General features: G+C 40.8%; 1 protein-coding gene across 1 annotated transcript in view; it reads right to left on the bottom strand.

Moving 5' to 3' along the window:
- SERINC5 (serine incorporator 5) overlaps nt 1-14904 on the bottom strand; it is a 71862-nt gene that overhangs the window by 33678 nt on the left and 23280 nt on the right. The window contains exons 2-4 of the mRNA XM_053296403.1: nt 9568-9735; nt 1988-2166; nt 1009-1091 (exon numbers count right to left, since the gene is read on the bottom strand). Coding sequence (XP_053152378.1) covers nt 1009-1091; nt 1988-2166; nt 9568-9735 — 430 coding nt within the window. The remainder of the gene's footprint in view (nt 1-1008; nt 1092-1987; nt 2167-9567; nt 9736-14904) is intronic.

Below are 14904 nucleotides of genomic sequence, written 5' to 3'. Positions count from 1 at the left end.
CATGTGCCAAACAATGCTCCATGCATGCAAAGGGGAAGGGGCTATTTTGTAGCTCTTTCCTCCCCTCTGCAGTAGGGTTTCTTAATCTTGGGTCACCAGATGTTGGACTAAAACTCCCATCATTCCCAGCCATAACAGTCATGGCTGAGGATAATGGGAGCTGTAGTCTGACAACATCTGGCAACCCAAAGTTAAGAAACCCTACTCTACAGTTCACTGTATTCCTGAAGATATGTCCTTGAAGGTCCTCCAGTTCTCAGGGATATATTTTCAGGAGGCACAGTGAGCGGTAGAAGGAAGGCGAGATCAGTGAAAATCACCCCTCCACCATTGTGTGCACACACAATGTTTTTCAGTCCATGCATTTAGTCTGCATATCAGTCATTAGCTTCTGTAAGCAATGTAGTTGCAGCTACGCAAAGACTAAGTTAATCGTATCAGTCTGACATACCAACAACTTTTTATACATTCCAGAATGACTCCTCTCTCCTGCACGCATTAAGAGTTTTGGTGCTCGCAGATACAAAGCTTAAGATAGAAAAAACCTTGCACAATATTTCATAATACAGCAACAAGGTGATGGGAAGGAGTGCTTTATGGTTCATGCACAACAGTCACAGCTTATGCAAAAAAGTTGACAGAAAGGTCTCAATTGCACTGCAGGATTTCAGCTATCATCATCTATGACTTTCTCATTGTACAGGGTCTTGCTTCCTCTGCTTCTTCCTATATTCTTAGATCTCACAGTTCACCCCATGACCATCTACATGAATCAGCAGGTTGATGCCCACTGTTTGTTGTGGTTAGAGGAGGAGAAGAAGGAGAGAGAGAACACTAGAGAAAGACAGCACCATGGTATAGCTGCTTCTTTCTCTGATCACTAGCCGATGGGCTTTTGAAAGACTTTATAACCAATTTAGCTCTCTGTAGCTTTTTTAGCTGCTGTAAACTGATACTGGCCCATAACAGACTTTTTAAAAAAGAGCAAAAATAATTATAAGTTTGTACCATGAGTAAAGGTATTCTCGTCTGGAATGAAAAAGGCTCCTGAGCACATGGCTGCCAAGACTAGAAGTTTAATGAACCAAAATCTGGAGAGGGGAGAAACACACACACACACAGAGATAACTGGATTTACTTAGAAGCAAAAATAACCAAATCTGCATTCTTCAATACTGAAGCTGAGGCATACTGTCTCTTCCCTAAATGCCTTCACACGTGCAAATCAACAGTCAGATAGCTAGATTTCCCAGCTGTTCTAGTGTCTATTCTGCTACAGTCCCAGCGGACCTACCTCAAAGACCATGCAAGAAGAGATAACGCTACAAGCTTTAGCAACATGGAGCTCTAGAAATGAGTGAAACACAGCACACAGAAACATGATAAGAATCCATGGCAGTGGCTTGCAACTACATGGGAGGTCAAACAAATTGAGGAAATATTCTTCAGTAACAGGGATTCCAAGATGTTGTTGACTACAACTCCCATCACCCCCAGTTGCAATGACCTTTGGTTGGGGATTATGGCAGTTGTAGTCAACAAGATTTGGGAACCCCTGTTACAGGCAACACCGTTCATCACTAGAATCAATCGCAAGTGAGCCACATTGAAAATTCACCTAGCATGTACTTAACACACATTCCTCAGAAGACAAACTATTACATGTTGGGGGTTATAATCTAATGAAACAGACAGGAAGCCAGCAAAGCAATTCAGGCAAACATAGGGTGAGGGGATGGGACGGGTAAATATAGCACTGCAAAGGAAATTGTGGTTAGTGATCATTGCTGTTAGTGCTTTTCCAGTGCTATGAATATATGAACAAACATCCTTAACAAACAGTGAAGATCTAAAGAGCTTTCCATCCCAAACTAGGCAACAGAGGGAAAGAAGTTGAAGGTAAAGAAGACTTTACATTTGGCTTAGAGACCCTTACTTTTGGCTTAGAATAGTGGGACATTTTAAAAGTTAAATTCATCCAGCTTACCCATTATGAATGTATGCACGGCAGCTTTTGCTATTGTTGATTTTGATTGTGAGTAAGAAGAAAATGAAGAAGAAGCAGGCCATTCCAAAACACACTCTGTAAACTGCAGAGTAGCCCACCAGCTTTGGACATGTTTGGCTTTGTTGTATACGTTGGCATATCGTATCAAAAAAGCTAATCTGAAACACAGAGAGAGGCACAATAGACATATATAGCAGACTCAAAGAATATTCATTTTAATCTAACCAGAACTAGTTTAAGTGGCTCGCAAATCATTAAGGTTCAACGCAGTTCAAACAGAAGCGCCCATAAATACCCCTCTGTGCAGTTTGGTTAGCATCTTAGGCCCTGCTAAGGGTATCCAAGCCATCTGGGTTGTGCCAGGCATTCACAAAGAGAAGGGCCCTTTTGGTGGTGGCATCAATTATTTGGAACTCACCCCCAGTGCACAAGGCCCTAGGTAAAAATGTGGCTACTTTAGGGGGCTATAACATTGGCTGGTGGTTTTATCTTACAGCTAGCCCCTTTGGTTCTACTAGGGGAAAATGGGATATATTAGCAAATAAAGCAATAAATAGCTATTAACGCATTAAATACTTACAAAGTAACTATCAGGCACATGTCAGAGGGTCACACTTCAAAACAAACAGCTAACCCGTGTGTTACAGTCCTGCACAATTATTGATAATTTTTTGGAGAGATACATTAACTATTTGTTTTGAGCCTGGGTGGCCCCCACCCACTACTTTTCTGAGTTAATCATGGGGTCGTTTCTAACATGCTCATTAACATCATCCCAGAAAGATATATTAATAGAGATGTGTGCTCAATGCTAGACAGCTATTTTGTCTCATCATTCTTTGATTTACTCAATTGATTTCACTAATGGCCAATCAGAATTTTTTTTTTTAAAGAAATGGGGAAACACAGACATTTTAAATTTAATCTATCTAGAAAACTATGGAAATCTAGTTTCTATTGATTGTTGCCTTTAGGCTATGTATTGCAAGATGTATTCTGTTTCATTACCTTATTACTGATTTATCCACGAGTTTCTATAAAATGATATTTTGTTGCACTGTATTCTTAGAACATAAAAAACTTAAAAATTTCTTTTAAAACAGGTTTTTAAAACAAGCAAAAAATGCTGTTCTGTTCCATCACCCAACAGCTTGAAATGCTTATTACTCCTTATAAAATACCAGAAAGGTGGGGAAAATCCAGCCTTCTCTTCACTTTCTAAATATTTGTTTTTGAGGCATGGAAAAAGAACAGCCAGCCACATATTCTGGTCTCAAGCTCACCACTCTAAAATGCAGCTGTACTCAGAGAGCACATCTCATAAAGAAAGCTTCTGTGATTTGAGCCTTATCCTCAGGCTGTACCCCCAATGAAGACTGGTGTCCACTCTGTCACAAACTAGGACAGTCTGTAAATAGATGCATTGGTGTGTAAAAATATCAGTATTTACAATAAAATAATAGCCTCTTTATATCCTCACATAAGGTAACTGACATTTTCTAAAAGCTGGTTAGGAGAACATTAACAGAACTTTCTTTTTTCTTTTTCAGTCTATGAACAGAGCCAACATTCCAAGACTCATTTTCCAAGACTAAACCCAGTTTGCAGAGATCCAGAAAAAACATACAGAATAATCTTTCACTTAACTGGCTGTGTATAAAGGTAAGCAATAGACTCTGCCTCTGGACAAAACTTACTACTCCAAGGTATGGAAAATAATTATATCTGCTTATGGCAGCAGACCCAAACGTTGGCCAAGATCCAAAGAACCATGAAACCGGTTCTGAGAGCCGGTAATGGCATATAAACTTGTCTCTCAACCAGCAGCCATGGCAAACTTTGAAACCAAAGCAAATTTCAAAAGCGGTTTGATATAGTCCACACCAGTCATTCAAAGTAAAGAAAAAAGAAAAATCCAAGAATCCCACAGGGCTAGTGAAAGCCCCTTGTGTGAATCTAGTCAGATATTTCTATCATAGCCTTTTAATGTAAAGATAGAAAGCAAAAATCTGGAAATAATGCACCACAGTCAAAAGAATACTTTCAATACTGACAGTCTAGAGCCACTTCCAGCTGCGGGCTTAATAAAACTAATTAAAAATTGAAGATGGAATTCTATGAAGGGAAGGCAGGTTGACAACTTGAGGATAAAGTCTATATAATACTTTGAGATGTTTTCATTCATTCATTCAATTTCTATACCACCCTTCCAAAAAATGGCTCAGGGCAGTTTACATAGAGACATAATAAATAAATAAGATGGCTCCCTGTCCCCAAAGAGCGCTCACAAATTAAAAGGAAACATAAGACAGACACCAGCAACAGTCACTGGAGGTACTGTGCTGGGGGTGGATAGGGCCAGTGTTAGCACCGTTTTACTAAATATATGCAGGACAGTGCTCCAGTCTGTTTTGATAAAGTCTGGAAACATTTCTTCAACATTATTCCAGTACAACAGTCAAAGGAAAGTAAAATAGGTATTCTTTAGCAACAGTGGTGTAAATTGGAGAGATACATGGAGTGGAGGTGCTCTCCATGACAGCCCCTATGGATGGCCATGCCCACACTGGCACGCAGAGAAGTACCAGCGCTCCATTCCTGCCTGTTCTCTCTCCACTACACCCCTGTTTAGCAAAGAGTGAGTGTTTTCAGATATAAAAAGACTGTAAGATGGTGGATTGATCTGTAATTTTGGAAAGCATGACATTGGCTAGATTGAATGTCCTCCCCTCCGCTGTTCTGGAGGGTAGATTCAGAGCGATTCCTTTCTCTGCCCATCTCTGCCCTTGTGGCGCAGGCCAAGTGGAGACTATCACACATTCTATTTTGTATTGTGATTTTTATAGAGACACTCTATAGTTTGATTTCTTCTTTGTTGGCCAAATTTATAGGGCACCCCGACAATTTTTATTTGAAGTTTTTACTATCTGATCCAGATGACGATGTTATCAATACAGTAGCTAGGTACTGTTATATAATCTGTAAATTCCATTCAGAGTCTTAGTAATATTTATGTTCCGATTATGTTCTGGAGAGGAGAGCTGGTCTTGTGGTAGCAAGAATGACTTCTCCCTTTAGCTAAGCAGGGTTCGCCCTGGTTGCATATGAATAGGAGACACAGGATAGGTGTTATTGACTGGTTTGTTTTATCCAGACATCGAGTCCTTCCCAAGGACCTGGGGTGGCTGAATTTTATTATCAATGTTGTTGCTGCTGTTATAGATATCATCGCAGAATATAGACTGTTCCCAGTAAAGTTGTTGTTTGTAATTGGCTGATGGTGATTTCCTTGGCCCCTATGGGATAATAATAATAATAATAATAATAATAATAATAATAATAATATTTCTTGTCAGGTGTTATTGACTGGTTTGTTTTACCCAGACATCGAGTCATTCCCAAGGACCTGGGATGGCTGAATTTTATCGTAGCAGAATATAGGTTGTTCGCAGTAAAGTTGCTTTTTGTACTTGGCTGATGGTGATTTCTGTGGCCCCTATGGTGTTGAGGTGCTCTTCAAGGCCTTTTGGAATTGCACCTAGGGCGCCAATGACCACTGGAATTATTTGGGTCTTTTTCTGCCACAGCCTTTCAATTTCAATTTGTAGATCTTTGTATTTTGTGATTTTTTTTCTATTTCTTTTTCTTCTATTCTGTTATTCCCTGGTATTGCTACGTCGATTATTTTAACTTGTTTTTCTTTCTTCTCGACTACAGTTATATCTGGTGTATTGTGTGGCAGATGTTTATCTGTTTGTAGTTGGAAGTCCCATAATATTTTTGCATCTTCATTTTCTACAACTTTTTCTATTTTATGGTCCCAACAATTTTTGGCTACATTTTTGGCTATCATCATCATCATTTATTTTTCTATATGTGTAGTTTTGCTTTGTATTCTGGTCAATGATTGTAATAAAGATTGGATTGGAAAGTATGATATGGCAATATATGGAACTGAATATTTTCCAAAATAAGCACTACTTTTAAAGATTCTGGAGACTGCAGAAAACTAAAGAAAAGAAAAGCAGAACAGGGAGATTCCAATAAATACAGATACCAACGGTACACCAAAGAGTCACAGCTCCATGATAAAGCACAAAGTCCCAGGTTCAATCTTTTCTCTCTCAAGGCTGGAAAGACCCTTCTCTAAGAACTTGGAGAGCTACTATGAATTATAGCATACAATACTAGGCTAAACAGACCAATGGTCTGACTCAAAGACAGTTTCACTCATGTTTCAAAGTCAAAGGTATTCTTCCCAGTTCTACTCCTAGATCTGCTCAGGGTCAGCCTTAAGATATTTTGCGGACTCAAGTGGCTGCACTGCGCCAGCTGAGAGAGGGATGCTGGGGCAAACTTCGTGGATTCCATGTTGCTTTACTCAAATATCTAGAGTCAGGTCAGTCCTGTCCTCCACAGAAAACAATCATCACAATCTTTATTGCTTTTACAGTTAATGGACATCAGAAGCAAATACTTCTGTACATTAATCCACCACTGCTCCCCACAGAACTCTCTCATCATCCTCTCTTAGCAATATCTGTCACACTTTCTATAAATTAGCCTCAGCTGGCGTCAACTGCATCTGTGGGCCTTTCTTCCAGACACAGTGTAAAGAAGACTGAAGCTCTAAAGGTTGTATGAACTGTATTGTCTGAAGAACGAAGCTACCTCCGCATAAATATGTCACCCCTTTATATGCCTGGGGGCATGTATCGGAGCTGTCTGCAACTGATGAGCAATCTAATAATGTCTTCATTTTCCAACTGAATGAATAAGAACAACAGATGCAGGAGTCATCAGGAGGGGACGCAGAATAAATAGAGTGTGTGGTGGCATCACAGCTGCAGGAGGCCTTGGATGGTACGGATTATCTACATCCCTTTCAATCTGGCTTTTGTCCAGGGTATGAAGCTGTCTTGGTCACCGGGAGCTGGGAGCTTGATGAGGGAGTGTGACCCTGTTGGTTCTGCTGGACCTCTCAACAGCGTTTAATACCGTTGACCATTGTATTCTTCTGGACAGCCTCTCAAGTGTTGGGATTCGAGGCACTGCTTTGGACTGGCTTCAGTCCTTTCTTGGGGGGGAAGGTCCACAGAAGGTGGTGCTGGGAGACTACTGCTTGGCTTCTTGGCCATTGGCCTCTGGGGTCCCACAGGGTTCATTTTTGTCCCCTATACAATTTAACATCTACATGAAACCACTGGGAGAGGTCATCTGGGGACTTGGACTGAGTTGTAAGCAACATGCAGATGACACTCAGCTCTATTTCTCTTTATCACTTGATCCTAGGGAGGCAGCAGATGTCCAGAATTGGGGGCTCTGGACAGCAATGGAATGTATGTGGGCGAGTAAACTGTGATTGAATTCAGACAAGACAGAGATGCTGTTGGTCAGTAGGAGAGCCAATTGGGATAAAGAGATTCGATCTATTCTGGATGGGATGCACTCCTCTTGAAAGAGCAAGAGTACAGCTTGGGAATACTGCTGGACCCATCTCTGCTTTTAGATGCTCAGGTGGAGGCAATGGCCAGAAGTGCTTTTGCACAGCTTTGGCTAGTACACCAGATGCATCCCTTTCTCAAGAAGGCAGATCTGGCCACAGTCACCAATTCCTTAGTCACGTCCTGATTGGATTATTGTGACATGCTCTACATGGCGCTGCCTTTGAAGAACATTTGGAAAATGCAGCTAGTGCAAAACGTAGCACCTAGAATTTTATCCAGAGCTGCCCACTTGGACCATATTACACCCATTATGAAAGAGCTGCACTGGCGACCAATTTATTTCTGGGTCCAGTTCAAAGTGCTGTTTTTGACCTTTAAAGACCTTAATGGTTTGGGCCTTGGATCTCTGAAGGACCACCTGCTCCCAAGGGTTTCTGCCCACTGGACAAGAACAGTGTTCAACAGTCTTGTCAACAGTGTTCTTGTCAGGTGGGAGTCAGTGTTCCCTCTAACAGGGATTCCCAGATGTTGTTGACTACAACTCCCAGAATGCCCGGCTGCAATAGCTTTTGCTTGGGGATTCTGGGAGTTGTAGTCAACAACATCTGGGAATCCCTGTTAAAGGGAACACTGGAGCAGGCTCTGCTCCGTGTGCTGAAAGTGAGGGAGGCTCGGCTGTCGAACACACAGGACAGGGCCCTCTCAGTCACTGTCCCCAGGCTTTGAAATGTTCTCCGAGCTAGCATCTGCCCCTCAGTCGCCATCACAATTTTTAGAAAACAAATAAAAACACTGTTTTTTGCTGTTCTGTGTTTTACTTTATATAGGGTTTTAAACTCTTAAATAGAAATGTATTTTTACATTTAAATTTAATATTTGTACTTTTAGTAGTGTATTGTTTTAATTATGCTGTAAACAGCCTTAGGATTATTTTACTGAAAGGAGGTATATATTTAAAAAAAAATCAATCAATCAATGGGAAAACAACCAGAATTCAGCTTACCTCTTGGACTCCCTAATCGGTGGGAGAGAAATAATTATTTCTGGCTACTCTCTGCTCAGCAACTGAGGCTCCTGAACATTCAATGAGACAGAATCTAAGTTGCTCTAACAAGTAGGTAAGAGTTCCAACAAAAAACCCTCTGGAAACACAGAATCCGCTTGAGTCACTCACTTGCATTCTCTCATTCATAGCTGCCAAACACTCAAGTTTCAGAGAGCAATCATCTTTTGCCTTCATGCAAACAACTAGCCTTTGTGCTGACTCTTCCTACTCCTCCATTTTCAAAGTAGAAACACAGGACGAAACAGTTGGCATTACTGAAATACACACTGTTTGAGGTTCATTCAAAATTCATTGAACAGTGTGCAGTATTCGTGTATGAATATTTTAATGGAGATTTAAAATGTAATTAATACTACAGCAGGGAAGAAATCTTAAAAATCACAAGGCCTAACAAATCATTATAGTTTGTGCTTCCAAACTCCCATAAAATCAAAGTCTAAAATAATATGATTTCTTCTGGAAATGATCATCTATCTACACACAATCTTTCCCATTCTTTTCAGCAGTTCATTTCAGCCTCTCCCTTCTTAAGGGAGCTTTCATATCAGCCTCTCCTCTTTCTCAAAACTGGCGCTGGAAGCCCTTTATTGTGCACCATCATGGCCAGATTCAGCCACTTGTCATGGCTGGCATGAGAAGTCAGCACTGATAGGCAGCTGCTGAGGTCCCAGACTCTCCAGAGTGGTTGCCAGGAATCGATACCAACTTGAGGGCACACTTTACCTTTAGATAACATAATGCCCTTCTGTGGGAGATATACTTGACTCCTTCTTTACTTCCCTTCTGAAGGGCAATCAAGACTGATTTATTACAGCAGACTTTTGGTTTCTGATTGGTATTCTGATCTGCTGATGCATCTATTTCTTTCTGATGCAATTTATTTTTTGGTTGGTTTTTTTTACATGTTAACTGGTTCAATAATTTCAATATGTTTTAATTATTTCAATAATTTTAGTAAGTTTTAGGTTTTATATTTTATTATACAAAGTTTTACAAAGTGGGGTACAAATATAGTGAAATAAACACAAAAGGCCTCAATAACTTACATGATCTTTCATTGCTTCTCCTACTGTTGCTGACATCATGACACAACAGACGAGAGTCACCAAGATGAAATAGAGCGCATACATAAAGCGGGTACTGGTTGACTGCTTTATCTTGGGACACCATTTGCAGCAAAGTGAACATCCAGCAGTACCACAGCAACAGGCCAACTGGAAGAAACAAGAAGAGTCAATACAACCATATTGTTAAAGAGACTAGTACAGTTTGTCGGTAATTGCCACAACTCAGAGAGGTGCTTTGGCTGCATTTATGGACTTGCGCATACTCAGAAGGATCTTGGCATTTGGGAGAAGGGGTGCAGCAGCAAACCCTATTGCTGCTGTATAGGTTTTGAAACTCTTTCCCCATCCCTATTGCTGGATCACTCACTGATATGGTGAGCGATGGATCCCATATGGATATTTATTTATTTATTTGATTTCCATACCACCCTTCCAAAAATGGCTCAGGGCGGTTTACATTAAAATAAAAACAATTAAAAACAAAAACTATAAAAACCATATAAACCCAATTAACAATTAAAACATTTAAAAGTGTTTTTAAAACCCTGGAAAACAAGGCCAAACACTTACAATTTAAAAACAGTTTAAAAACCCTGGAAGGCCAAACAGATAGGTTTTGAGGGCTCTCCTGAAGGCCAATAATGAATTCAGATTACGGATTTCTGTAGGGAGTGCATTCCACAGCCCAGGAGCAGCTACAGAGAAGGCCCACCTCTGAGTCACCACCAGACGCACTGGTGGCAACTGGCAGCTAGATCACTCACCAATAGTGAGAGTAGCATCTGTTCGCAACACAGAAGTCACCTTAGGTGCATGAACTCTACGGGTGCAACAGTTCCCTAGATTTTGGCCCCGGCCAGGTTTGCCAAGTTAAGCTATAATCAAGGAGAGCCACAACAGGATTACCTAGCCTCTCAAGCATGTCCCCCCTAATATTTTACATCTGTGTGCAGAATGAGATTTGTTCTGGGCAGAAGTATCAAGGCAGTGTGTGCACATGGGCATTCAGAATGGGACCTTCCTGATTCAACTTTAGTGGGAACTACAATTAACTGAGCAGACATCAAAAAAACCTGTGAGCAGACACACATGCGCAGGCCTTAGAGGGAACACTGCTCTCTAGCACCAATGCTTCCAAGTCCCAGCAATGTGAGTACTTGCAGCAGACCACACATACAAGTGCTATAGTAACTGAAGAGTAATTTGTCCCCAAGGTATCTGTTTTTGCAGGTAACTGCCTATATCATCAGAAGTATGCACTGGAGAATTCTGCAGAACCATGTGACAGTGTCAACAATCAATAACATGAAGCAGCATGCATGCATTGATAAGGCATATATGTGAAGCCTTGATGGATCAGATCAAGAATCCATCTGGTGCAGCTGTGTTATCACCAACCATGGCCAGTCACATGCCCTTGAGAATTTCACAAGCAGAGCACAATGCAGACAGCCATCCTCCTGTTGCAAGTGTTCAGCCCCTCTTAATCAGAGCTAATCTGCAATTCTGAAAGAACAGCTGAAGGAAACTGTTGTTCAGTAGGACAGAGAGCAGCAAAATGATGCAAGAAATTTTCACAGAGGCACTGTGAGAGGAGAGGAGAGCTGGTTTTGTGGTAACAAGCATGATTTGCCCCCTTAGCTAAGTGTCGTGAATCTGTTAGCTCGGCTAACCCAACAGGATTTTACAACCCCCTTTAGCACTCCTCCTGAGAGTAACCAGAAAGCAGCAGCAAAACCAAATGAAGGAAAATAAAAGGCTCACAAAGCAATTAGTCAATGGATTAAGTCCCCTGAACTGAAACTAGGTACCCCCCAACACTAACTGAGTAATAAGTGGAAGGAAAAGACAAAACAAGGAATGAAACAAGCAGAGAACACAGAACAAGGAATTAAGGGAACAATGCAGGAAAGTACAGACAAGGCAAACTGAGACACAGAAATGGTTGAAATTCAAGAGCACACTATCTGTAGCCAACCAAGTTGCAAACAGCATCAGAGCAAAGAGAGACTGTTGAATATATATGGCTCAAGAGAACCAGCAGCCAATCAGGCTTCCCTGAGTCAGCACTTTCGCTTTCTTTCTTGGGATCTCCTACACCTGCGTGACTCCCACTGAGCCTGCCTCTTGAGACGTGAGTCTCAAGACAGGTGAAATCCTGTATTGAGATGTCGTCTCAAGACAGGTGGAATCCAAGGCTCTTCCCCATCAGAGATCATGTCTGGCAGCTGTTGCGAATCCTCAGCTCCAGAGTCTGGTTTCTCTGCCAAATCCTGTGGCTGCGCCTGCTCAACTTAGGCCCCCCAGGTGTTTTTGTACTACAACTCCCATAATTCTCAACCACAGCAGCCAACAGCCAGGGATTATGGGGATTGTAGGCCAACATCTGCAGGAGGACCGAAGTTAAGCAGGCTTGCTCTAATCCCTCACTAGCTGGTAAGTCGTCCTGCTCTGACTCTTCTGAGTCAGAAGTCTGAGGCATGACCTAAGCAGGGTCCATCCTAGTTGCATATGAATGGGAGACTAGAAGTGTGAGCACTGTAAGATATTCCCCTTAGGATGGAGCTGCTCTAGGAAGAGCAGAAGGTTTCAAGTTCCCTCCCTGGCTTCTCCAAGATAGGGCTGAGAGAGATTCTTGCCTGTAACCGTGGTCAAGCCGCTGCCAGTCTGTGAAGACAATACTGAACTAGATAGACCAACGGTCTGACTCAGTATATGGCAACTTCCTATGTTCACTGGCCTAACTTTGCATGGTGTCAATTCTGAACTGTCATTGGGTTATGTCCTATGCTCATAGTGCAAGTGGAAAACACTCCACTCACACACGAAAGGAGTAATTTCTGCCCCTCTCTCTTGCCTCTGTAGTCCCCTGTACCCTGAACAGCAGTTTCCTTCCACAAAAGGGTTCAGCCCCATCACCCCAGAGCAGGATGGGTCAGTTGAAAGGGGGAATGAGTGAAAGGAGAAAAATTACCACTCTTTGCATTAGTAGAAATTTTTCTAATTGCATTATGGGTGCTCTGGATATAACTAATTGTTAAGCAGAACCAAAATAAATTAGGATTCATTTATGATAAAATATATTCCCAAATTTTGTACAGCTACAATATCTTGCCTAGTGACCCCTGCTAACTTGGCAAAGAGGCACCTTTTAATGTAGTGATTCTTTTTATTTAGCAGGGGGAGAGTAACTGGCCCTATCCACCCCCAGCACAGTACCTCCAGTGACTGTTGCTGGTGTCTATCTTATGTTTCTTTTTAGATTGTGAGCCCTCTGGGGACAGGGATCCATCTTATTTATTTGTTATTTCTCTGTGTAAACCACCTTGAGCCATTTTTGGAAGGGTGGTATGGAAATTGAATTATTATTATTAATAATAATAATATATGGGGTGGGGGGGGGAAGCAGGGTAGCATCCAGACTAGTATTGTTCTAGTATAAATGCTGCTGTACTAGTGTTAAGGATGTAGCATACAATTATTTGTGCAAAGAATCTCACCTCTGCTCTTGTATTAGTACAGTATGTCATAATTGTTGTGATCTCTTACACATGTCTGTATATATGCACATAGAAAACTCCTTGCACAGTCCCTTACACAAATCTCCATACATATAAACAGGGAACGATTTTCACAACATGCTGCTCTTCTGTTAATAGTAGTGTAACTTTGTGGAGCAGAGTGATCTCAAAAAGTCATTCTGTGAGCAGCTCTGTGAATGCAACCCATGCTGGATGGATTTTTTAAGAGCTTGTGATAGAAGGCAATCACTTACACACACACACACAATCCATTTAATGCCAATTAACTTGCTCCTCCATCAGACAATGCTGACAGCCAAGCCTTACAATCATGTTTAAGAATAAAGTTCTTCTCTTTTTACTCAGACAAAAGCACTACTCATTCACAGTGTTTTCCACTGATAAACAGAAATCCCAACGCTTGCCTTTACTGCATGCAATTCAAAAGCATGCAGCCAGTGATTGAGTGGCACCACTGAACTGTTCTTAATATACCACACAACTGCTAAGCTTTTGGCATTAATGAAACAGCAAAAAGAGTGAGACCTTCTCCACAAAAGAGCGGTTTCATTCAGAAAACAACATGAAGCAAGGAAGAGGAGAAAATTCTGATACCTTGTATGTAGAAGAGGCAATACAAAATTTAATTCAATATGAAGAATTTAACATGTACATTTGAAACAGAAAGAGTTTCATCTGAATGAAAGAGTTTCATTCAGAGTTTCATGAATTATCATCACTGGTATTTTTATTGTTTAATAGAATGAAGCAATATATTTATTAGCATTATAGTGGACAAAATTAATTTAAGTGAATATGTTCTTGCAATTAAGCCCTTGAATGAAGAATTTCATTCAACTTCAAGAATTATTTTAACTCAGGCATTTACAGATATAAAGGGATCCCTTTATATCTGAATTTCAAGAACAATTTGGTTAGGAGGAAAGCAGCCACCAAAAAGGGTATGAATGAACTTTTCATGAAGGCAGAGGTGAGAGAGTTTTGCATCTTACAAACAGGCTATTTTACAGAAATGTTGCAAAAGCTGGATGCAGACAGCTGGCTTATTTCCACGAATTCCAGAACTGGCGTGAACAAGCACTGAATGCAATAGGGCACCTCAACAAAATATGGTCAAACATATCCAGGCAAAGCAAGTTTAATAAGCAGAAATTGTATTGGGATAATGGGCTTTGGGCAAGCAACTCCATATGGGAAATCCCATTCACTGCTGGGGTAGAAATTTACCCTGGGCAGTTTTTTCAACCACAGAAATAAAACCATACATTGTAACTACCTGTATTTTGCAGGCTGTATGTCCTGGGATGCCAGTGACAATGTTACAGAAGTATAAAAATAATAATAATTATTATTTTAAATGGCCCTTTGTGGGCATATTGGGATACAAAACTATCACAGAATCAAATGGAGGGTTGAAAGCAGCTGTAAAGTGTATATAAGCTCTTATACTGTTTTTATGGCATATTATAGAGGTTCTGCAAACCATTACTGGACTTATGCCATGGAGACTATGCAGTCCATAATATAAGTGAGTTGACTATGTTCTCAAATAGGCAATATCCATGGAATAGCTCATTCTGCTCAACATGGGCACTGCTACTTTTTGGAGCAGGAAACATTCCTAACCTAGTTGGCATTATTTTGTTTAGTTCATGCCAATAAAATAAAAACTGCTATGGAAGGAACACATCTGGAACTAAAGCAGAAATTTAGGATTATGAGTAGAAAGTCACATTCAAATGGGCTCTCTCTTTTTTCTCACATGAATACAGAA

Source organism: Hemicordylus capensis, chromosome 2 (genome assembly GCF_027244095.1).
Source record: "Hemicordylus capensis ecotype Gifberg chromosome 2, rHemCap1.1.pri, whole genome shotgun sequence".
Taxonomy (NCBI): Eukaryota; Metazoa; Chordata; class Lepidosauria; order Squamata; family Cordylidae; genus Hemicordylus; species Hemicordylus capensis.
This window is presented reverse-complemented; position numbering and strand designations above follow the sequence as displayed.